The 26,144-nt window shown below is 43.3% G+C and overlaps 1 protein-coding gene across 1 annotated transcript in view; it reads left to right on the top strand.

Moving 5' to 3' along the window:
• Positions 1-26,144, top strand: part of KSR1 (kinase suppressor of ras 1) — a 138,005-nt gene that overhangs the window by 79,972 nt on the left and 31,889 nt on the right. The window contains exons 3-5 of the mRNA XM_088152570.1: positions 12,604-12,751; positions 14,776-15,241; positions 20,067-20,071. Coding sequence (XP_088008696.1) covers positions 12,604-12,751; positions 14,776-15,241; positions 20,067-20,071 — 619 coding nt within the window. The remainder of the gene's footprint in view (positions 1-12,603; positions 12,752-14,775; positions 15,242-20,066; positions 20,072-26,144) is intronic.

The raw sequence follows: 26,144 nt of genomic DNA, 5'->3' as shown, positions 1-26,144 counted from the left end.
TAACAGAAACCTACTTGGGACCACAGAAGCATCTTGGTTTCTTTTCTTTAGGAAACATGAGTTTAAAAGCTTGCCATTAGTTTCTTTAAAATATATAACTAAGAATTTAGAAAAGCAGAGCTCATTCTTGAGGGATTTTGGATTAGTCAGTTTCTCTCAGGCCAGCCTACCTCATAAGACTGTTTTAGGGGTAAAATGAGAGGGACCTGGCCCACAGATGCCATAACTACTCCCTCTCAGCCTAGTCCACCTCACAGGGCTGTTGTTGTGGGCAAAACCCCTGTTGGCCTTCCGGAAGGCTATAAAAACTGGCTTTTCCCTCAGTGTTAGGGTCAGGTTGTTAGCAGAGCCTGGGACGACATATTACACAGTACACACATTTGTAGTGTAATTTGTCTGTAAGATGCCTCAGCGTTTGTATTTTGTATTTATTATGCTGGTTTTTCATCATATTTGGGGGGGCAGTTATATTGGTTTTGTATTGTTAACTGTCAGTTATTTGCTTAAAAGGGAGGGCCATATCCATTTTCTCAATAAATGAATAAAAACAGGAGGGAGTGCCATGTATGCCATTTTGAACTCCCAAACAATAGATGGAATATAAATCGAATGTCTGTGCCCCATCTGGAGGGAATATTGCTAAGGTTTCTGGAGTTTTCCCAGATTTGCACGGATTCCATGCATTAAACCAGCCTTCTCCAAACTAGGTTATCTACAGACCGGTTGGAACTAAAACTTCCCAAACTCTGCTATTTTAGTAGATGCTTGTTTTATTTTTGAGCTCAGTCGTTTCGTGTTTACCTTACTTTAAATTTTGTATTATAAGTGGACCCGAGATAAATGCGGTAAATTAGCAGCCTGCTTGAGTTGAGTTGAACTCATGGATACATTAGGGTAGTGCTTCGTCAGCAGCACAGAAGCGGCTTGACACTGACTTCTTCTCAGATCTGTATTTGACTTTCCAGTCTAGCTCACAGCTGAGGTTCTCCTGATTGCCTCCCATCCAAGTACTAATCGGTCCAGTTTCAGGGGACAGTTTGTTGTAATCAGCCTGCTGTCCCCTAATTGAGCTTATCACTTGGGAAAAGAACACATTTCCCCCCCCCCAAGCTAGTTCTATCCATATTTGTGAAGCGTTAAATATAGCCTTGAAGAAAATCAAGTGCTATAGACTCAGTGGCACAATTAGCTAATTTTAGACTCAAGGAGTTGTGGGGAGGGCGGGGAGAAGTTCTTTAGATGTTAAAATTGATTTTTTTTTAATTCAGAGCTATTCTAAGTTTGTCATCCCCTGCTGATTCTGTAAAGCAGCTCTGCCCAGAAGTCCAGCCTTGGCAACACCCCTGTTGAGATTTGATTAACAAAACGAGATTGAGCAAGGAAGCAAGTAATGCAGGAAAAATGATGTGGATTATTTTACGTTCCCATGTCCCATCTTATCCTTCCCTGTGTGTGTTGATGAGTATGTGTGTGTATGTGTCCCTGCTCATGTTGCAGTCAACTCTTCTGTATTGTTTCCCCCCCCCCTTTTGTTTTTGGTATTTATTGGAATAATAATTGGAGCAGCGAAATCATTTGGGGGGATTGCAGCTCCCAAACAAATTTCACAGCAATTGGAGAATCACCCTAGAGAAAATTTGGCATTGAAAGTTTTCCCCTCTCCTCTGATAGGCTGTTTTAGACTTCAGCGTTCAAAGTTGGTTTGCAAAAGTTTCTCTCATTTCCTTTTCCCTCCAATTGCCTCGTTATTAAATTTGAGATGTGGGGTGTAGACCTTGCTTTATTTGATTTACATCATTTGTTTTTAAATGTAGCCAAGAAGCTCTGAAGTGTTGGTGGAAGGGAATCAGTTGATCAGTTTTGCACCAAATGCACAATCTGTACTGATGTTCACTCTGAGGACGTGAGACTTAAGGACACCTTTGATCTAACTCAGAAAAAACTTTTCTCAAACATTTAAGCAACTGCAACTAATCCTTTATATTTCTGAAGGAGGGAAAGCATTGTAGATAAAAAGTTTCATTTTTAGACAGGTTTGTGCTTCTGAACTCTCATTTTGGGAAGTTTCATTGCTTCTGTGTTCTGCTCTACTAGACAAACACAAGTCTAAGCAATTGTGCTAATGGCTGTGTTTGCACCCCATGACAGAAACTAATCAACCCCATTTTAGCCTAGCCAGTTGGGTGAACCCATCCCTGCTGAATAGTTAGTGGTTCACATAGGGTTTCCCAAATTAACCAATTCAGCATTATAATTTGAGACCCAGTTTGGACTAGGGTGAAGGCCCCAGACTAGAAAGCAGGAGATGGTGAGTTCTAGTCCTGCCTTAGGCATGAAAGCTGGCTGGGTGACTTTGGGCCAGTCCCTCTCTCTCAGCCCAACTCACCTCGCAGGGATGTTGTTGTGGGGAACATAGGAGGAAGAAGGAGTATCAGGTATGTTTGCTGCCTTGAGTTATTTATAAAAATAATAAAGGTGGGATAAAAAATCTAAAAAAACAAAAGATACAAACCAAACTCAAGGCTTGAATGTTCATTGTTTCTGCATTAGATTAAAGAAGAACGTTAAGATTTCTTGCCTAAAGTCAGTTTGGTGTAGTGGTTAAAGCAGTGTTTCTCAACCTTGGCAATTCTAAGATGCATGTGGACTTCAACTCCCAGAATTTCCCAGCCAGCATGGTGGTTGGGGAATTCTGGGAGTTGATGTCCACATATTTTAAAGTTGCCAAGGTTGAGAAACACTGGTCTAGGGCATTGTGGGAAATGGCAGGGAAGAAAGCTACCGTTTTAAACTTCCCATGATGTTGCCCAGGGAGGAACCTTCAGACCATCCCAGATAAATGGCTCTCCAACCTTTGTTTGAAAACCTTGAGTGATGGAGCACATGACTTTAGAAGGCAAGCTGTTCCACCCTTAATAGCTCTCACAGTCAGGAAATTCCTCTTTATTTCAAGTTTGGCTCTCTCTCTCTGTAAAGCTTCCACTCGCTGGTTCTTGTCCTACACTTGGGAGTTTTGGAGAATAAATCCACACCCTCTTTCCTGTGACAGTCCTTCAAATCTTGGAAGACGGCTATCAAGTCTCTACTTGGCCTTCTCTTCTTTAAGCTAAACATACCAAGTTCTTTTAATCACTCTTCATAGGATTTGGCCTCCTAGCCTCTTAACCATCTCTTTTGTTCTTCTCTGCACTCTTTTCAGTTCCTCAGCATTCTTTTTGTATTGTGATGACCAGAACTGGGCAGTATTCCAGCACGGAGCAATATTAACACTTCTTGTGATTTTGATGCTATACCTCTGTTGACTTGGCCCAAAACTGCATTGGCTCTTTTGGCAGCTGTGGCACGTTGCTGGCTTGTCAGTCTGTGGCAGTGTTTCTCAATCTTGGCAACTTTCAGATGTGTGGACTTCAACTCCCAGGATTCCTTGCTGGCTGGGGAATCCTGGGAGTTGAAGTCCACACATCTGAAAGCAGCCAAGATTGAGAAACACTGACCTATGGTCTACCAAGACACCCAGATTCTTCTCACTAAGCCAGGTGCTGCCTATCTTCTACCTGTGCATCTGGTTTTTCCTGCCTAAATGTAGGACCTTACATTTCTCAACACTGAACATTGTTTTGTTGGATAGGGCCCAATGTTCAAGTCCTTTTGAGATTCTTTTGAAGTTTGAGCCTATGGTCTGGGCTGTTAGGAATCACTCCAGCTTGGTGTCCTCCACATCTCTTCAATTTCCTCCTTTAAGTCATTTATAAAGACGTTGAAGAGCACTGGGCCAGGATGGACTGCAGAACAGCCCAGGTGCTGGAAACTAGATGACTGTGAGTTCCAGTCCTCCCTTAGGCATGAAAGCCTATTGGGTGATTTGGGGCCAGTTATTCAACCTACCTCGCAGGGTGGTTGTTGTAGGGAAAATAGGGAACATTTTGTACGGTGCCTTGAGTTGATTTGGGCCAATTGTTTTCTCTCCATCCGGTCTTCTCTATAAGATTAGGGGAAAGTGTGAATTGTCAGAAAAACTGCAGATGAATGTTCCTCCTTTCCCACTTTTTATCTAGCTGAGAAAAAAACCTACAGATGAACATTGCTTGTAAACTGTGTCCAGACACCAACTGGTTTTCACCAAACAATGGCTTTGCCATTCTTTATTGTAGTATTCATACATTACATTTCTGTTCCATGCTTTACTTCGGAAAACACTAATCATATCTCTGTTCAAATCTTCCGTTCCAACCCTATCACAAATCCATTCTTTCCGGCACCTTCCTCCCTTGTTCTCTCCTCCCAAATGACAGGATTTATGAACAAGTGTGCAGTTGATTTGCTAACCCATGCACTCAGTGTTTATGATTCTAAACTGCTAAATTTTTGCACAGTACAAAAGTGAGAAAGCTGTGCATATGAGAAGCAATAAGAACAAGCAATAATAGGAGCCACCTTGCCCAGAGCTTTGTGGAGTTATCCACAAAGTTAGCAAGAGGCGTAAAAAGTTGATAGAAGGAAGATAAAACGTGGCCTGTTTGATATAAGGGTCATTTGCTTAGCAGCGTCTGGAGGAAAATTGCCATAGTTACTTATCTGCGTTGTACATTAAAATAATCCTATTTTGGACACATTATGCAAAAATCGAGCTCTTTTGAGAAGTCTATAAAGCTGGGAAAGGTGGAAGGAAAGAGAAGAAGAGGATGACCAGCAGCAAGGTGGGTGAACTCAGCTACAGAGGCGATGGGGGCACCTGAAGGACCAGATTAGGGACAGATTGTCATGGAGAAAAACGATCTATGTGGACGCTTGGAGTCGAAAATGACTCGATGGCAGATCATCAGTTACTGTAGTCAACTGCATATTAAAAGTTTCAACAAGATGGGTGGTGATAAATTTGATATATAAATAAAATAAATAAAAATATCCATCTGATTGTAAAGGTGGAGATTGTGCTGAAGTCCTTTGGCTAACATCTGTGTCTTTTGAAACTCACACCAAATCCTATCTGAGATACATTGACCTCAACTTTATATAGCTTTCTAAACATGGCTGCACTGTCACATAGTGGCATTTTGATATGAGCAGATCTGTTCCTAATGATGCCCAGTGTGGGATTTTCCTTTTTCATAATAGACTTACACTCAGATGGTAATTTCATCAGGCCATGTGTCTGTGCTACTACCTAGGTGCAATATATGAGTGAGGGTTTAAAGATAGCTTCTGATTTATTCCATGGATCCATTTTTGGTGTATTTAAATCTGCCTGGGCCTTAGATGTCATAACACGGGGATTGGCAGCAATTTCTGCAGTGGTCTTTGCTCTGCCAAATAAAAGTCACTAGGAGAGTTTAAATATAATCTCCTTTGCTGTGTTTAGACTACTTACTTGCCATTCTGAAGTTCTGAAATTCCTGGGATGAAATTTGGATGGGTTGGGCAGGAGGGCAACCTTCGATCTGGCTCTTGCTAGGCCAGCCAATATGCCCCTCTTCCTTCGCTTGGAGGCTGACATGGCAGAGTGTCCCACCATATTTAAAAAGTGCAGAAAAAGCAGTCTTGAATTTGGAAAAGTAAGCATCAGGGATTAAGCCTCCATTCGAATGTTTCTCCTTCCTTAATATACTAGCATTTTCAGTATAAGGTAGCATCTCTTAAACTTGGCAAGTTTAAGACATTCTAGCACTGAAGATGTTACCTAGCCGGGTACCAAAATGTTTGCAAGAAAACAACCAAGCTCAGAGAACCCCAAGGACTCCACAGTTCAACCCTGAGCTTACACACATTCGCTTCTCTTGGTACAAGCCTACTGTCTGGATAAGAACGAGGCTTCCATGTTTCTCCCAAAGTTGGCACTGATCTCGCTTGCTAATAATAGCTTGCTTGAGCTAGAATATTGTACTTGTGTGTGTGCATGTATCTCTGAAGGGTGCATTCCTCTTGAGATGACAGCTGTCCTGGGTCCTGCTTAGCCTGAATTCTGACCTTTGACACTTAAGCACAGATTGCAAAATGCTTATGCATTTCTAAGGAGTGTGCCACATGCTGAGTAAGGATCCAGGCTAATGTTGCTTCAGGAACCAGACCTTTTCTGGGTTGCTGAGAAACAACCCAGTTCAGACAAACATTTTTTTTCTTTTCCCCCAAAAACTTTGTTAGTATGACCTATGCTATATATCCCTATTAAATCATGCTGTTAGCCCAAACAACAGGGACAGGGGATTTTCAGCAGGAAACCAACATGATCCCTAGATCCGGGTTGGCAGCCTTCTTGGCTGCTGTTTTTTCAGAATAAAAGATGCACATTGAAACTTTTTAAAAACCATAGACACAAGAGTAAGCAACCCATTTTCTCTATTTGGTCCTCGGCCCCTTTTTGCAGAGCCAGAAGCATCAGGATCCCATTCTGGATGGGGTCAAAATGAGGAGCTTCAAGTCCCTTTTGTGTCTTGATACCCGGCCCAAAATCAGGGAAGGGCTAAAGTTTTTGAACTATGCCGCAGGCTGTGTTCTCTGCCACCTCAGACTGAAGCTTCTGGCTGCAAAAATGTTGCCCAACTTGTAATGGGTAGCTAAGCCCCTTTCATGGAGTTTAGTGGCCAACTCTCAGTGTTTGATCAGTGTTTGATACTGCTGTTGACTGATGTAGGGGAGAAAATCACAGAATCATAGCACAAATTAGCCTTCATTAGGTGTTTGTGGGTGTGTCATGCAAATCTTCCCTGATGGACTAATTTCTGGTTCAGTGTGCTGTCCAGCTCAGAAAATGGGGTAATTCAGTAATCAGTTTAGGCATGTTGTAAGAACTTAAAAAGGAAAACGTTCAAAAGATAAAGTCTCTAGAAACCAATCTTGCTCAGTTCATGTTTGTTTTGAACCTCGGGGATCTAATATATGTTGATCCAGGGGACTATGGGAAGTTTGCTGGCCTAGCTCTAAAGCATTGTGGAAAATTTAAAATGGCAGCCTTCTTCCCTGCCATTTCCCACAGTGCCCTAGACCAGCGTTCGTCAACCTTGGCAGCTTTAAGATATGTGGACTTCAACTCCCAGAATTCCACAACCAGAATGGCTGGCTGGGGAATTCTAGGAGCTGAAGTCCACATATCTTAAAGCTGCCAAGGTTGATGAACACTGCCCTAGACCGACATCATGTTAGGGTTTTCTTGTGGAAATCTTCTGAATGATTAGAAATAAACAGGACTACAGATCCCCTGATGTGGGAAGGGTTGACCAGAAGTCTCCCAGTCCCCAGACTCAAGGAATTGTTTGTGCTTCCCTTCACCCCTTCACTTCTGCTCTTTTGGCCATTTCCTCCAAAGGCTGCTGCTTGTAACTCAGCTGGTTTGGCTTCCATTCTGGCTTGGAAACCATGCTTGATGACAGACCACTGTGTGTGAACCCATCACTGTGGCTTATTCAACAAATCATGATTGAAACAAGCCAAGATGTAGTGGCATGTGTGAACCCAGCTGTTGAATAGCCATAATTCTTCACAGAGGAGTCTTCTCCAGCCCTGCCTGAAAAAGTCAGCTTGGGGGCTTCTGCATGTAAACCGGGACTCTGAAGAAGACATTCGGACTTCCAGGAGTAAGTGGGCATAAAAGCTTGGACTCAAACCTGCAAAGAATTGATTTGGAGGTGCACCATTTTAATTTCCTGCACTGTTCCCGAGTGTAAGTGTGTGGGAAATGAAAACAGATTGCAAGAATCCTGTAGATCTGTCTCAAACAGGCCTGTACTTTGCCAAGAACACTTTCAAACTTGGAACCACCTATGAAATCTGCAATAAAAGGGTGGGGGGAGGATTAGGCACGTATAAAAGTAATCTTTCTAATTTCTTGCCTCAGAATCTCTCTGAAATTTTAAACAATGAGAACTACATGCTTGCTTTTTATAAGATTTAACAATTCTCAGGAATTCAGCAGAGCTACCAGACGTCTCTGTTGTTTTATGCTTTGAATCTGGGGGTAATGGTTCCCTGACAGTATTTGAATAAAGGCCAATTGGGTTTTAAAGTCTGTACCAAAGGATCCAGAAGCTTCTTTTACAAAATCCAGTGAAAGCAAACTTGCAAGTTACATTTTGAAGAACACTGACTGTTCACATGGTGCTTGCACCCATCCTCCTCTACTCATTGATAGCAGGTCTCTTTAAGATCCTGGGTGCAAGCCAGCCCATTGGCAAGCAATAACAACATGTTCCAGGCAACAGATTATGTGAGAAGATAGCCCAGTAAAATGTGGAGATTGCCAGTTTTTCAGCATACATAATTATGTTAATGAACAGACTAATCAGCGTTCCTTGAACTGGAGTGTTCCAGATGTTTTGCACTGCAGCTCTCATCATCCCCAGAAAAAACAAGCAATTGAAGTTCGGAGAGGTGAGAATTGTCCAGCATGTCAGAACGGTGGCAGTTGAGGGGACTGGATTATGCTCTCTGGCTAAAAAGGATTGTTGGAGTTTTTCGTGGTAGTCTCCTATCCAAAAGTATTTATCATATTGTTCTGTGATTTGTTTATTTTCAATCTTGCCTAGACATTTTTTAAAAAAATGTTAGTGACTTTTCAATCCCTGGTTTTGGTCCCCCCATCCTCCTTGCCCTTTCCCCCCTGCTGCCCCCATCCACCTTTCCCCCCATCCTCTCAGCTTCATACTACTCTTTAATATGATTGTGGCTATTTGTGTGATTTTGTGGATGTGACTGTCTCGTATGTCAAGTCACCTTCGAGCTGAACTCAGCTTCTGATGGTTTCATGATCTTGTCCATATTTTTTGGCTGCCAAATGGAAGTCATTTGCTGTTGCCTTTTTCTAGAAAGTTTTTCATCTTTGTGATCTATAGCCTAGAGCAATGTGGCTGGCTGGGGAATTCTGGGAGTTGAAGTCCACTCATCTTAAAGTGGCCAAGTTTGGACAACACTGGCCTAGAGCCTGGAGATGTTCTGGTGGTCTCCCATCCAGAAACTAACCAGGTCATCACCAAGGACAGGGGTGGATCGATAGGGCATATTATTCTCTAATGGTGTGCAGCCCTTAAGGTGTTGTACTAGGACAGGCAGAGTCAAGTTCACATCCACCTTCAGCCATGGAAACCTGATGAGCAGTAGCTCCAAACATCACAACATCCTATTTCAAGTTCAAGACTGCAAAATGACCTGTCTCAAGCACAACCCAGAGTCCTTCAAGCCCAGAACAGCTCTTTGTCCAGCTCAAAGCTCTTACAGAAATTCTCAAAACAGCCCACTTTGCACCTGAAATGTGACGTTTAGCACACTTTTGGACTGCAAATGGTTTGCAGTGAAATGTTTGGCATACCCCTATGGGGTGACTTTGGGCCAATCACTATCTCTTAACTCAACCTACCTCATTAGGTAAATAAATAAGTGTATGTTTATGGAGGAGGTAGATAAAACTATTTTGTCAATTCTTCCTATCTGTTTTCCTATGTTTTCAGTCAGTCCCTTTCACTACTCAGCTGTGCATGGATTCACCTAGCCAGCTTTCAAGGGTATACTTTGCTTAGGTGATGAAATGCAATCATGCCACTCCTTTTAATATTCTTTTAATCCCTCTTAAAGGCACATAACCCTTTTCTCTGTGGGCGCTGCCTCTTGGAACTGTTTTGGCTGGCCTAGATGAACGTGGCAAAGCCAGTTTTCTTTGTGGGCTGGCAAAAGTGTTGGGCTGGACCTTCTCAGTTGCCACTTTCAAACCACTCCAGGGCTGTGTTTCAGTTTGCCCTTTATACAGACCTACCTCATATTATTGTGCTTCGCAAATATTGCGTTTATCAAACAGCATAGCATGCTACAGAGAAATCTTTCGTGAAAGGAAGAGTCAGTCAGTGCGGCAAACTTCACTGTTGTCTTATTTTAAGAATTTTTTAAATTAAGGTATGTACTTTGTTTTTTTTTAGACATAATGCTATTGCACACGTAATAGACTTAACAGAAAAGTTACAATAGTTCAGAGTGTAAACATAACTTTTATATGCACTGGGAAGCCAAAAAGCTAATGTGACTCTCTATATTGCGATATTCACCTTATTGCAGTGGTCTGGAACTGAACCCGCAATATGGTATGTCTGTATCTGGAAGCCAATGAATCCTACACATGATTGCATCGGGTTGTTAAGAACGGAAAAATCATCCTCTGACTTGGATGGATGGCACTGGAAGACAGTGGCGTTCTAGTCACAGGACAAAGCAATGGGGTGTGTCTGTTGTCCTCCAAGCAACATACTTAACCTGGGTGCTGAAGTAACCCATTTTCAGGGATCGCCCTACGCTGAGCATTAAACTAACCAACCGAGATACCGATGAACACCTACATTTGCGAAATATGCAAAGCTTGATGAGTGATAACCTGGCTTCACATTCATCAAGCTATGCATGTTTATAGTTGCAGCTCTTAGTCTTTCCCTAACTCAGTTAAGCATGCTGGGTGACCACCAGCACTAAATTCCTCAGGCTGGACAAAGTTGTCCAGGGGTTAACCTGGAGTGTCCTCTGCCCGCTGCTAGGATTCTAACTTGGCACATCACCAGCATTTCCTTGGGTTTCTAAAATAGCATTGCCTTGAGCATGGCGGGAAATCAAAATGGTGCCTCCCAGACACAGCTGTCCAGCGCTCATCAACACCAGGGACAGTTGGCAGAAGAAAAGTCAGAAGACGTCAAGGGGTTGGCAACACGTTTGCCCAGCCTGACCAAGTTCTTGGAGCTAGATAGCAAAGGTGATCCCAGGATTGGCTCACTGGAGACCAAAAGATTCCGGGCAATGTTGTCATTCCGGCTTGAACCCTTCAGTTTCCTTCTCGGACCAATGTCTTTAGTGCGTTGATGTTGCTCAGGGTGGGTGATTCCAGTTCTGTGCCTTCTGGATGGCTTATATGCTCCCCTCCCTCCCTCGCCTTTTTTGTATTTGTTCAGGAGAAGAGGGGGAAGAAAAGGGGGAAAACCATCCCTTCTGAAATCAAGAAGCTGTTGTCTTGTGCAAGTACAGTACACATTAAGCTATGTCCTTGCATCATCTGGTGTTGGAACACATTCCTAGCACATGCTGCAGCTCCTCTGCTTCGTGACTTGGATCTCGGCCTGCTTTCAGTTATCCAACCCTCCCCGGCATGCTTTTGGGCTGCACATGGTCCTTTTCCTTTCCAGTCTCCCTACATGCGCTTTCGTGAATTAAGGCAAAGCCTGTATTTTGACAGCTGATGCAGCTTGGCGCGCGTGAGGCTGAGCTACGAATCTGGATGCTCCCAGTTTGAATCTCATCTGTCCTTTGCACTTGTTAGTTGCTTAGCTAAGCCAGCCTTTGGAAAGACCTTCAGTCCCTCTTCCCCTCACAGACCGGTTCGCAAGCTGAAGAGAATAATAATTTAGAGCTAAGATGTACAACTGAGGCTGGTGTGTGTGTGTGTGTGTGTGTGTGTGTGTGTGTGTCCCCCTCAAGACTTCCCAGAGCCGTTATCAAATTGTAATTGTTAATGGGCCGAAGGGGAGACTATTAAATAATAATAATTAATTGCCTGCCTTTGGAGAGTAATCGTATTAATGAATTGATTTTAATTATGTTTAAAAGCCAGTTTCAAATAAATTCATTTTAGTTTTTGTGTTGGCCTCTAGTATTAGAGTCATTTGGAGTCAGGCCGTATAGAAATAATAGTAATAATAGTAATAATAGTAATAATGGTAATAATAATTGGCTGACTGTGCGACCAACCATAATAATAATGAAACAACATTGACAAAATCACTATCAGTCAATTGCAAAAGGCAGCTTACTTGGAACATCCCGCGACAATACCTTTAACACCATCAAACAACAACATCTGCCTATCCCAGATCCTTGGGAAGGACTTGATAGGTGGATAAAAATGCCAGATCCGGTCTAAACATCTGTCTGACTGTGCGACCAATCATAATAATAATAATAATAGTGGAATGTGACTCCAAGCCCAGGTTCAGCTCCAGGCTACTGAAAGTTTGTCCCCTAGCTTTATGGGGCTGATTGAAGTCAGCTTCCCCCAATCTCATTGTTTCCAGATGTGTTGGATCACAACTCCCGTAAGGTCCAGCCAGACATGCTCCAAGCCTCTTTAAAGCATTGGCATGTGCGCCTCCAAGCTGGCTGTTACAGGCTCTTCTTGCTGTTGCGATGCTGGGTGGAATGTTTTGGCACCGTTGCGATTCCGGCAAAGGTCAGCGCACAATGTCGCTCTTTGCTGGTAGGGGAGAGCGTAGGGTTGATGGAGCATGAAACTCCGCCAGCCTTTCCCGCTTCTGCTTCGTCATTGCCCGAAAGCTGAAGTGACTGGACCATTGAACAGCAAATACATGTCTTTCCCCTTTGTTCTTGTTTTAAAGAGAGAGAGAAACGCAGGGAGGATTACGGGCTGAAGCAGCTGCTGCATGCTTTGAATGCGTTACGTCGGGGTCTCCGTTCTGACCCTGCCGAAATCCTTCAGCATCTCTTGACCACAAAGGGTGATTCATTCAGTCCCCAAATACAGCAGAGAGCAACCAGAACCAGGCTGAACTTAATCTCTGAAAACTTTCCCGGGGGTGGGGAGGAGGAAGCCGACCCTCTTCTAAAATATCTCCCCACCCATCTTTTCTGCAGAGGATTCCAGAGGACCTGACTCTCGATGCCTTCTTAGAAATGAATGACTTGAAAGTCAAAGACACGATGAAGAGATACGGGGCCAACACGGAGGAATGTTCCCGGCTGAACGGAGCCCTTAACTGCTTGCGGAAGGCAACGCGGATGGGTAAAAAAGGCTTTTTGGCAGAGCTGGGGTTTTCAGGGTGGAGGGAAAAGAGGGATTTGGGCAGGAAGAAGCTTTCCTTGAGTTCACACGGATCTGGGGCAGCGCAGAGGGGAGCAGGAAAAATGGGAGCAGGGAAGCTCTATGGGAGCAGGAGTGACATCGTTTTGCAGAGGGGCAGGTCAGACCTCTGAAAGGTGTGGGTGGAGGACTTAAGGTGGACTGAGCACCAAGAGGGAGGGAGTTTCAGGGTGGCTGATAAAAGCCTTGGAGGCAGCCCCTCCCCCGAACCTCAAAAGTTAATATCATCTCAAAATGTTTGAGCTGGGAGAAGGAGAAAAAGTAATTGGAGGATAATCCAGTTAACCGCATCTAAATTTAAATTCAATTCAAGGGAAGTGAAATTGAGTGATTTTTATTTTTGGGTTTCCTGGCCCCTACTTTACGGTGGGCTGCCTGCTTTGGGTTTCAGTACTGCCTACGAACCGCATGCAGCCCCAGTTGGACTATTCCCCACCTCCCCCCGGGAGTATGTTTCTCGACAAAAGAAGAAAAGATTCCCCACTCCTGTTTTAGGGATTCATGCCTTCAGCTTTTATAGCATGCATTAGAGAAGCTGCATAAACAAGAGGGTCAGGGTTGATGAGAGAGATGTATACAATTAGCAAGTGTGTGAATGCCTTTAAATTTTTAAAAACAGCAAGTGTGCATGGTTTAATCTTGCTTCTCAACCCTAGCAGAATGTAGATATAGATTTTGGAGGATACCCTTTGCGCTTGCTCTTTGCATGGGAAGTGGGGGGGGGGGGGGGAGAAATCTCAGCCAGTAGCCTGAAGTGGGAAGAGGGCTTTTCCCATAAGACAGATGGGATCTGCAAACAGCCTGAATGAGGCCTCAACCAGATGTTCCTCTAGTTCCATACAGCAGCTTTTGCAGTTGGATTGGACACCCTGCACTGGCTTAGATAATATTTATTTATTTATTGTTGTTGTTTTTTAAAGACATCTTTTTGTGTCTTAATATTACGTCTTGAGCAGTGTTTCTCAACCTTGGCCACTTTAAAACGTGTGGACTTCAACTCTGGCTGGGGAATTCTGGGAATTGAAGTCCACCCGTCTTAAAGTTGCTAAGGTTGAGAAACACTAGTCTAGAGTCTGAAAATAGGCACCATGCAAATTACTGAAATAAATAAATATTACTTTATTGACTTGAACAGTTGTTTAAAGCATTTCCCCATGTTATGTCAATAATCCCTTGCAGGGCCAGAAAGAAGTTGTTGAAGTACACTTTTGAGTAATCTTCCCCATTAACCATTTTGGCTAGGGCTGCTGGGAGTTGGAGTTCAGTAACATCCTGCGGTGGGGGGAGGCAAGGGGTTGCCCTTTTACAAAAACTTTGGGAAGTAAGTCAGCATTATGTTTTAATTTCTGTATACTACTCAGAGTCACCTTTGTGAGATGGGCAGCCTTGTAAATTATTTCAGTAATAACAAATACATTACCATCTCCTGCAGTTGAAGGCCTAGAGGCCGAGAAGAGATGGAGGGTGTGACATTTTGTAAGCCCTTCGAAGTAGTCCAGACAGGAAACCAAAACCATGAGTAACTAACACTACCTTCAGTGTAAGGTTACAGCAACAGAATCTTGCAAGTCTGAAAGCACTTCTCCCCTCCCTTCCCTTTACTTTCCAGAGAACTAGGGTGGGTCCGTTCTGAGATGTTTTCTCCACCCCCATTCCTTCTGTGGGCTGAGATCTCTTGTCTGATTGTTGTCTAGGCTGTGGCTGTTCCTCCTGTCTCCCTTATTCTCACAGCCCATTACGCATTTGAATTGGGGACTTGGGCTAATCTCTGTGCAAGAGAAACAAAAGAGTAGAGGATGGAATTGTAGCAAGGCAGACAGATGTTAGCTTGAAATTACAGCTGCCAGCAAAAAAAAAATCCATCTCCTTAGTCTGTCATGCCCCATCTGTTCCTCACTGCCTCATCTATGGCTTTCTTTGAACACTGTCTTAATATCTCCATGCAGGTGGAGAGTACAAAGACCATCTGGTGTGGAATCCACCTGATGTATGCCGGGAAACCAGTTTGATGCCCCCTTCTGAACTTTCCCCCTGCCCTCCAGGGCTGACGTGGATGCAGGGCAACCTTTCCCTTCTGAAAGGCAATGGCCCACAGCCCCGTTCTGTCTCAGTCTCCACCATCCCCTCTTCGGACAACTTGCCCGCGAGTCAAGGTCCCCCTGCCTTTGCCGATAACCTCTTGGAATCGTTTGCTTTCCCCACTCACTGTGGGCGGCGGAACCTCAGAACTCCTCACAGTACCGCCATTACCCCACCTACCACCCCCCAGCTCAAGAGAGGGAAGCCACCACGGACTCCACCTCCACCTGGCCGAAAGGTTTTCCAGCTGCTGCCCAACTTCCCAACCCTCACGAGGAGCAAATCGCATGAGTCCCAGCTTGGCAATCGGATAGATGAAGTTCCTCCTATGAAGTAAGTGTTCTTCTGTTTCTTGCCTCTCCTTGCTGTCAGAATTAGTATAGCACATTCAGAGACCCTTGGAAAGGCCTTCTGCATTGCTCCGGAGCTCTGAAAAATTCACTTCCTACTCTCAGGGAAGGTGTTGAGACCTTCTTGTTCAGCTGTTATTTCTTTAATTGTCTTATTTTTCAGTGTTTTTCACTGGCTTTTGAATGGTGTTTGTTTGAAGTGGATAGCCATCTTGTATGGCTTATAGGCTGGAAGGATGATGATGATGATGATGATGAAGAAGAAGAAGAAGAAGAAGAAGAAGAAGAAGAAGAAGAAGAAGAAGAAGAAGAAGAAGAAGAAAGCAGCAGCAGCAGCAGCAGCAGCAGCTTTTGCAAGATGTTGCTTTGCATTGAGTCAGACAGTTGTGTTAATGGTCTTTTAGCATTTAGTTTTCAAGGATTTAGGGGAGTTTCAGGAGAGTTTAGGGAAGTTCTTTGTTTAAGAAACAAAACTATGTACCACATTTTTTGTGTGTTTTCCAATCCAAGAGGAATCCTGCTGCTGATTTTTTTGCAGTGGTGGTCAGACTAGGCTCAGGGGGCCATAGAAAGAGTTTCAAGGGCCACATACTGTCCTGGGATCTCACACTGCTAATCTTGGACTTCAGCTGAATGGGAAAAGGGAGGGAGGGAGAATAAGCTGAGACTGAAAATGAAAGGGCTAAGGCCAAGTAGTGAAGTTCTAGTTCATAGGGTCTACCTTAAAGCTTTAGTTCTCAAACTAATCTAAAGCAGCCCTTGGCCTCTTGCCTCCAGCAAGAGTAATTTTTCTGTTTTGGGAGGGAGGAAAGAAGAACTTAGGGCTGAATATGACCCTGCCCATTTTCAGAATGGGCCCCTGAGACAGTATCTCCAATGATATGCAACTTAATCCATTGTTATAGTTCTCCTACCATTCTAGGAGAATCATTTCAGTATAGTTATTATCACTTTCCAAACACTGATAGACTCATTGTTCTCATTAACATTAATTAACTCCATTAATTTAATGATGGACTACTTTCAGTCCTTCCTGCCTTAGTTTCACGAGTCCCTGATGATTACAGTAAACTGATAATGACAGATTAAAGAGAAGAACTGAACTGTCAGCGTTTGCTGGAATAAGACCTTCACAGGATCCACTACTATGCCTTTTTCACAGAGTTCATTCCGCTACACTGTTATCTGGTGCCATATTGAAGAGAATACTTTTGAGGCTTCTCAGTGTATTTGTTAATAGTGTTGAACATCACTACATCTGTGAGAGGAATGTTTTGAAAACTACCAAACGCATGTACATGTGGACAATTGTATAGCCTTTGTGAAGGGGAATGCTAAGAAATGTAACTGCTATTCTTTTTGCAAAAGAAGGAAGAAATAGTGATTGTTAATTCAAGGAGCTCTGAAAGCTCTGGGTACAGCACAGTCAAACTTGTTGGCTAGTTTGACATAGAAAGACTGAGCATTGTTTGGCTAGTATTCTCTGTACTCAGTTATTGGCCAGCTCAGGCTGTTTGGGTAAATACACTAATGGTGGTCTGTGAGCTCTGAACTTGCAAGCATATAGATATCATCATGCTGAACATGTTTGAGATCTCAGATATTGAAAATGATGTGGAAACATTGCAGATAGGTTTTAAAATGCACTGGGAGTATTTAATAGATCAAAAACCCAGCAGTGTGGCAGATTTATTTTATTTTATTTATTTGTTTAATAAATTTATATGGCCATCCATCTGATGTACTTGACTCTGGGCGGCTAACAATTAAAAACAAAATAAAAACAGGATAAAACAACCAACTTTTTAAAAACAGTTGGCCATGTCAGAATTGTGCAAAGATGGTTAGCCAACCATGATTTGCAAGCCCATTTCAGACCAAGGTAATTAAGACAGTTTGGGTAGAAATGACTTACAAGCCATCCTTTGCAAGCCTGTTTTGGTGATTTCCCACAACAAACTATTTTGAGCATGAATGAGCAATCTTGGTGCGCTTCTGAACCCCTCAAAACTCTTATATAACATTGTTATTAATGTGACTGAAGAGGCAAGGTATTAAATAAATGAGTAATGATCATATTAAGGGTACTGGTAGTCCTCAGGTTACAACCGCTCGTTTAGCGACTGTTCAGAGTTACAGTGGCACTGAATGAGAGGGACTTATGATCAGTCCACAAAGTTGCAGCCATCAGTCCACAAAGCATCCCCATGGTCATGTGATCATGATTCGGGCGCTTGGCAGCCAGCTTGCAATTACAACAGTTGCAGCATCCCGCGATCGTGATTGCCATTTGCAACCTTCCTTGCTGGCTTCCCACAAGCAAAATCAATAGGTGAGCTGGCAAGAGGTCACAAGTCACTCCTGCTCCCACTGCTTTTTTGCCTGCCCACCTGCCTGTGGCATCCACCCAGCTGCCTGTGCTCTGTAGCATCTGCCCATAGTGTCCACCCGCCTGTAGTTCTCACCTGCTGGCCTGGTTGCCTGGGACTCCTGCCTCTTCCCATGTCGCAGTCACGTGAGGTCCTCACTTAACAACCCGTGCAGTCCTTGGATTGCGACAGCAACCGGGACTGCCAGGATTGCCATGGCTAAGCAGTGTGGTCATTGCACTTTACAACTGCATCACTTAGCGACAGCAATTCTGGTCCCAGTTGCTGTCGTAACCTGAGGACTACCTGTATTTCATATAATTCATATAACTCTCATTAACTTTAGATATTAAAACAAATTTTGTTTTCGTCCTACATACAGCCCATTTTCTTGTCTTGGTCCTGTTTATGTCCCTTGTTCATCATTTAAGGGCCAACTGTGTTTCTCAGACTGAAAAAAGTTTGTGTACTCTGGAATTGAACTCCTTCTAAAGTAGAGGAGTGCCTTGACTCAGCAGAGCAAGAAAGAAGGGGATGCACAAATCAAGGATAAAAGCATGATGTTGAAACCCGCACGAAAAAAAATTAACAGAGAAAACAGAAGTTGAAAGTAGATCCCCTAACAGGGATAGAGGTGTGGGGGGCTGCCTTGAAGAGCACTCAGAAGCTTCAGCTAGTCCAGAATGCAGCAGCGATGGGCGTGCCTCAGTATGCCCATGTGACACCCCAGCTTCACGGGCTGCGCTGGTTCGGGTGCGATTCACGGTGCTGGTTACGAAGCCCTCCGTGGCATAGGGCCCAGTTACTTGAGGGACCGCCTGTCTCCCATGGTGTCAGCCTGGATGGTTCAATCCAACAGAGTTGGTGCACTCCAGGTTCTGCTGATTAAGCAGTGCTATGTGTCGGGACCCTGGAAACATGCCTCCTCTGTCTCAGTGCCCACCCTCTGGAATGAGGTTCCCCCGAGATCTGTGTGGCTCCCACCCTGATGGCATACCAGAGGGTCTTAAAGCCCTGGCTCTTCTCCCAGGCAGTGGGCTGGGGTGGTAGAAGCCCCTTGAGGGTCTTTGATTTGTTGGCTAGATTCTCATTCGCCATCTTGTTACTGTTCTGTGCTTTTTGGATTATTAGTTGTTTCTATGCTGTGGACTGCCCAGAGTCGATTGGAGTCAGGTAGCACCCAAGTCAAATTAGATAATTAAACAATGGCCCTTAAGCCAAGCATCTTTATTTGAATGCAAGGGATGCTAGGACTGCCTGAGCATGGTTAAGTCGGGTTATCATATCTGGGCTGCAAAAATCTGAAAGGGCTGCTGCTATCTAGGGAACATCCAGATTCTTGCAGCCCAGACCTGGAAGCTCAAGTTTAGACAGCCTCCTGTTAGGACAGTTGCTGTATGCAGGATTCAGGAAAATGCCATAGCAAATTGATTTTCCAGCCTGGTGGCCTACCTGATTGTAAAGATGGAGTTCCAGCTGGGTCTTACCTATTCCAACTGGCAGACTTTGAATACAAGTAGTCCTTGTTCAGCGACCACAATTGGGACTGGCAACTTGGTCGTTAAGCGAAGCAGTTGCTAAGTGAAACCATGACTGTGATTATGATCTTACTTTGGCTTTACAGACCTGCAAAGATCATAAATGTGAGGATTGGTCACAAAGTTACTTTTTCATCACGGTTGTAACTGCAAACAGTTGCTCTACGAGGCAGTCACTAAACGAGGACTACCTGTAATCTCAAACTGATCTCAGCTTTGAGCTCTGCTCCCTAGTAAACTTCAGTTTGGAATGGCAAGAAATAGTCTGTTTGTTACCAGGGAGTTCTTTCCTTAAACTGCAGTCATATAAGCCATATGCTAAGAGTTTGGGCCCAGTGACCACAGTTCCTTACTGTAAATGTTGTAGCACCTCTGTAAACCTGGTTTATTTTTGTTCCATTTTACAGATGAGAAAACCAAAGCTGAAGACAGAATGTAGGGCTAAGACTGTTTCTCTTTAAAGCAACTACAACAAAGGCCCAAGGCGTTTGGAAGAGCTTTTAACACCTCTCATTGCTAGTAGCTTGTATATTCCAGTCCATTGGCTTCATGTTGAGAATTGTAGGACCTGTATAAAAATACTAGATCAGAAGACAAAAGTATGCGTGGGAGAGGCGTGAGCATTGATATGCGTGCATTTGCATCGCTTTGCTCAGATGATTTGCCAGGTTCTGCCTTACATGCAAAGAGTCTCAGATTCAACCCTGAGTATCCTGGAAGCTGCAAAAACCCCTTCTCTTGAAATCCGGCCAAGGTGCTGTCATGCAACAATGCTCAGTTGGATGATTCAATCGTGTGACTCAAATATAAAGTGATTTTTGTATGTTGGGTATGTTAACATGATTGATGTATGATTATGACTCACTCTTTTTTCCCCTTCTTTCTTATTGTGTCTTTTTAGATTTGGTAAGCGATGCTTTATTTTGGCAAACTGTAATCCCTGTTCCAGAGGGGGGTGAAAAGGCCGCAGAAGGACTTTGAACTGATCCCCTGCTTGTCTTCCTTGGAAAGTTGACTTCGGAATAGTAGGACCAACTATTTCTTACTGCTAGCTTAACAAAAAAAATTAAAGGGAGGGGGGAAAGCTGATAAATTACTTCCCCGAAGTGTTTGAGTCACTGACTTCTCCCAAACTTTGGGTGATTATCAAGATATACCCAAGTTTAAACTTGAGCCTGACCAAGATGGTGTTGGGTTCTTTGTGGTGCAATGTATTGTGGGAATCCGGCACGCTGTGTGAACCAGGCCTTGATGCTAAACCATAACATGGTTTATTTGCTTGGGCAACTATGAACCTGGCAATTGTGTTTTGTTAACCTGGGTTTTATTTGTATGAACCTAGCCAAGAAATGTGTGTATGAGGATGTGTGTATTAATATTCAGAGAATAATGTCAAAGATACACATACATACATTTGTTTCTAACAGTCAAATGCTCAGGGGACTGACTAGGTCAAAACCTGGGTTTTACTTCAGTGTGACGGATCTGTTGCTAGCCCAGATGCTGTTGAAACACAGGTTCCACCATGCCTTATGCTGGCTTGGCTATTTGGAGTTGGGGTCTTTCAAACTCTGGGGGGCTACTAATTCCACCCTGTGCTTTTTTGGAGAGGCTGAAAGGGGTGTGTACATCTAGTGTCACAGTGAAATCAACAGGAGTAGAACTATTTTTTTGCTTTGTAATTTTACTTTTCTTTCTTACAGGCTTTGGGGAAGGCCTAGAGCAGTGTTTCTCAACCTCAGCAACTTTCAGATGTGTGGACTTCAACTCCCAGAATTCCTTAGCCAGCATGCTTGGCTGGGGAATTCTGGGAGTTGAAGTCCACACACCTTAAAGTTGCCAGGTTTGAAAAATACTGATCTAGAGTGAGTGTATCCAAACTACGAAGTTCCTATGAAGTTTGGCACAACAATTTTCCTTTGAAGTTTAATGCACCTGTTTTGTCTTTTAGTGGCAAATTGGAATATTGATGATCCGTCTGTTAAATTTTGGCAGCTGCCTTCCTATGTCTTAGACTAGCCTTCCCCAATTTGGCACTCTCCAGATATGAGGACTTGGAACTCCCAGAATTCCCCAACTAGCGTAGCCATTGCCCAGAATTCTGGGAATTGAAGTCCACTCATTTGGAGGGCTCCCGGATTTGGGAAAGCTGTTTTAGGATAAACAGACCTGCCGTTATAAGGCTCTTTACACAAGTCTTTCTCATCTTGATGTCCCCCAACGAGTTGGATGAGAACACCCCTCATCCCCAGCTCACCTGGGAAAACAATGGGACATCGATGGGTGGTTTAAACCCTTTTGTCAGAGAAATAACGACATTCAAGAAAGCTGAGTTAAGTGTGAGCAACAACTACTTTTGTGCCTGAGAGGGAATTCCAGTGGCTTATAAATTTTAAAATGACTCATTTGGTGACCTTGGGGCTGAAACACGCTACATGGCTGCATTGAGGCTTTTCTTCTGTTGCTTTCTTGTCTCTTGTGTAGTGGCTGTTGAGGAGTGGGGTGCTTGAAATGAGCTACAGTCACCCTCTCCTTTGCTCTCTTCCGCCTAGAACCATCAAGGGGGCAGCTCCGTATCACCCCCCCTCCATTTTTCACCTAAAATCTTGCAGTAGGAAGACAAAAGCAAATTAGGTACACCAAAGAAATGGAGGGACTGCTCTCGCAGAATCATAGAAGGGTACTTAGAGAACTTGTAACTCAGTGTTTCTCAACCTCGGCCGCTTTAAGACGTGCGGACTTCAACTCCCAGAATTCCCCAGCCAGCCATGCTGGCTGGGGAATTCTGGGAGTTGAAGTCCGCACGTCTTAAAGCGGCTGAGGTTGAGAAACACTGATCTAGCTGAACTCCTCCTGGAGGCAGCCTGCGCATTGAATGACCCAGTTAAAATATTCTTATCAGATGATCATCTGCTCAGGCTTGGGTAAAATAGAGGATGAGCAGAGGCATTCTCTTGCATCTTTTTCCCCATTAAGGCTTCTTGTTCAAGCTGTTACAAGGGAATTTGTTTTCCCAATGTATTTTCAAGGGGAAGAGAATTTTAGATCAACCTCATGGATAGAGTACAGTAATGTTGCACTTAGTGCAATAGGTGGCCAAGGGGGGGAGGGTGTGCATGCGCCTTTGTGTTGTCTACAGTGATCTTTAGCAATTCCTCTTTATAAATCCAATGGGCATTTTTGAAAGGCTGCTGGAGTCCAGCTCTAAATCCCTAATCAGCTGCCAAACGGCTTTTGATTTTAGGAAGTTTCTCCTAAAATTCTGATTTCTGACATCAGGGCCTGTTGTAGCAGTGGGGAGATTCACTCCATTTCCTGCTAACAATTCTTCAGGCAAGCTTGCTTCTGACACTCAAGTTTTTCAATAGAAGAGGATATCTGAGGTTGAACCGTGGAGTTCTTGGTGTTCTCTGAGCTTGGTTGTTTACTTGTACATCTTTCATGACCCAGTTAGTTAACATCATCAGTGCGAGGGAGTCAAGAACTCCATAGCTCACGTGTTTAAAGAATTTGAGAACAGAGGGATCAAAGGGATGGAGAGACGAAAGAGTTTGAATGCCACATCCTAGCTTAAGTATGGTGCTTACAACTAAAGTTTCCTCAACTCCCGATGACTTTACGGAAACATTCATTCAGTCTTCTTAGCAAGACTGTGGTTTGTTACTGCCTTTTTCCAAAAAATTTTTTTTTAAACTTTTCAGTCCAGCACCCATTTCTGGGGGTAGTCTTCTTTCCAGGTAGTGACTAGTTTTGACCTTGCTTAACTCTTCAAAATCAGCAACGGTCAGCTTGGTATTGTTACCTGTTATCCCAGAGTACTAGATTATATCAAAATGGAGTAGGGTAGACTTCTCTGATTCTCTTTCTGCCTCCCTTTGGAATTCCCTAATACCTGAATCCTGGGCCAATCATGGCTTGCCTCCATCCGAGCTAGAATTGGGAACTGTGTTTGAACTGGAGGACCTGTAGATTTGTACATAATGTGAGGAGGGAAGGACTCCATATGTTTAGAGCCTGTTCATTGTGGCTGAGCTGTGATTTGGTTATTTCATCTATACTAAGCTACTGAGTGGGACTATCTAGCTAGGTTAACATAACACAATAATATATGGCCCTCCAGATGTTACCAAACTACATCTCCCAGCATTCTTTGGTATTTGCCATGCTAGCTGAACAGGGCCAGATTAAGGCCAACTGATGTCCTAAGCCAGTGTTTCTCAACCTTGGCAATTTTAAGCTGTGTGAACTTCAACTCCCAGAATTCCCCAGCCAGCCATGCTGGCTGGGGAATTCTGGGAGTTGAAGTCTACACAGCTTAAAATTGCCAAGGTTGAGAAACACTGTCCTAAGCGCAGCTCAACAATGGTGCCCCTCAACAGAAGCGCCACATTCACACCACCAGACAGAAACTAATGTGATATCTAATGACACCTTCAAACCAAACTTTTAAACTCTAGTCACTCACCATGCAGCGGATGGGAGGCATTCCAGAGCTGGTCTGATTGGAACATTAGAAAAGGCAAAAATGCTGTGAAAAACAGCCGTAGCAGGTCCTGCTGGGGCTCCTGGTTGGGAATGGTACATGCTGGTGTATGCTTGTGTCACTTCTCTGCACGCAATTCTCCTATATACAAATATTGGTGTAGTACTGGAGAACAATTGCTGGCTATTTAGCTAAAATGATATCTCAAGATATGCAAACAGGTGCAAACAAGAGCTCAATGGAAGTATACTTGCTCTGCACAGAAAAAGTCCAGAGATTCTATTTCTGGAAAATAGTTGCTGATCAGTGATGTGTTGAGTTGGACTGACCTGTTAAATGAGATGCTGGTACAGGCAGTCTTCACTTAACAACTCTAATTGGGACCAGAATTTCTGTTGCTAAGCGAAACATCACATCACTGCCTTAGCAATGGTAGTCCCGGTAGTGTCATTAGGTGAGGATCACGCTGTCATTAAGCGAGGACCTCATGCTTTTCCTGCCCTGCTGTGCTCGCCTTTGCTTTAACTCCCCCCACCTGCCTGTCTCCCCCCATCTCTGCCATTTTGGCTGCCCTGCACTCTACTGCTGCCTACTCCTGTCGCCCCCCTGGTGCCCCTGGTTGACCTTTGCCATCTTCTTCCTCCTGCTGTTGATGAGGCACACCCGGTCAAGACAGCTGCTGGCCCTTCGTGAGGCCTTCATGCAGCTTATCAGCAGTGGGAGGAAGAAGACGGTGAAGGTCAGCTGGGGGGTGTCAGGAGTAGGCAGTGGCAGAATGCAGGACAGCCAAAAGGGTAGAGATGGGGGGGGAGATGGGCGGGTGGGGGGAGTTGAAGCACCTACTGCAGTCATGAATACAGGCAGGCTGTCAAGTGCCCAAATTTTGATCAAGTAACTGCGGGGATAATGCAACAGCTGTAACTTCGAGGACCGGTTGTAACTACCATTCGTTCAGTGCTGCTGTAACTTCGAACAGTTACTGAATGAATGGTCATTAAGTGAGGACTATCTGTATATGTTATATCAAAAGAATTTCTCAATTGCCTATGGTTTTTTTTTTTTTTTAAATATCTGTAGCTTGTTGATTTCCAAAAGGAAAGCTACTCTAGAAGTAAAAGTTGCCCTTTCATTCTATTTACAGTTTTTAAAAAAAATTCTTTGTGTTGGATTTGAGTCAGCAAATAAGCAAATCTTTTAGAACAGGAGTCCTGTACACAAATTTTCCCAGGCAATGGCTCCACTTGGCCACCGAGTGGTAGGTCAGAAGTCACGTTCCCAAGCTGGTGGGTGGGAATGGGATGAAATTAAATCTGATTTCATTTCCATTACATTTACCATTCAATTAAAATTAAATATAGATACTATGATTCCTCTCCAATTTGTATTTAATAGTTTTCTCTTTCTATTATAGAAGTTACTACTTAGTAACACCTTTTACAAAACTTGGGTTTTCTGGGCCCACAGAAGTTTTGGTTAGACTGGTTTGAAGGCAGGTTAGGCTGTGGGTTTTAGAACTGGAACGAAATAGGTAGGTGAACTTAGAAACAGTTGAAGCTGTCTTACGTAAGGGGAGACTGTGGCCTGGTTTTCACACAACACCGAACTTTATCTTTTAATCTGGAGGTTGAGTCATGGCCACTGGACTTCTTTTCTTTTTGGTAGAGACGTCCAGTGGCCATGACTCAACCTCCAGACAATTCCACCTGGATGACTGAGAATCTTCATAAACATTACCTTTTAATATATATATATGATTGTTATTAAAGATGTTTTAAAAAGGAAGATTAATACAAACTAAGAAAAGGTAAGAAAAAGAAAGAAATCAAAGAGAAAGCTAAAAGTGCAAGAAAGGAAAAAAAGTAAAAGAAAAATAGAAAAGAAAGAAAAAAAGATTTAAAAAGTAGCTTCTGATCTTCTTTATAGCAGTTATAAGTATAATTATAAATTTACCTCTTACTCTATGGTTATAACACAACTCTCTTTTTTCTATAATCTATCCTGAGTAATTATCAATACCATAAATCATAAGTTCATTTTTTTCTGTTTTATGCAAATAGCCCATAAGGTGTTTCCAGTCAGCAGTAAATATAGATATTGTCTTTCTTTGATCAAAGAAGTCAATTTGGCCATCTCAGCAAGTTCCATCATCTTCACCAACCATTCCTCCACTGGGGGTAATGCTGAATCTTTCCATCTTTGTGCATACACTAATCGTGCTGCAGTTATCATATACAAAAACAAAGTTCCATGACTTTTTTTCCAACTGTTTGTCCATCAATCCCAAAATAAAAACCTCTGGTCTCAACTGTATAATGATCTTTAAAATCCTCTGAATCCGTGTGTGTATTTGAATCCAGAATTTTCCAGTTTTTTTACACATCCACCAAGCATGATAAAATGTGCCTTCTTGTTGTACACATTTCCAACATAAATTTGAAGTGCCTTTATACATTCTAGACAATTTCTCTGGTGACATATACCAAACACTGAACTTTA

This window comes from Python bivittatus, unplaced genomic scaffold, assembly GCF_059951505.1.
Source record: "Python bivittatus isolate LINGU-HERP-01145 unplaced genomic scaffold, Pbiv_v1 ctg000690_np1212, whole genome shotgun sequence".
Lineage (NCBI taxonomy): Eukaryota > Metazoa > Chordata > Lepidosauria > Squamata > Pythonidae > Python > Python bivittatus.
The sequence above is the reverse complement of the archived record's forward strand: the minus strand, read 5'-3'. Positions and strand labels throughout refer to the sequence as shown.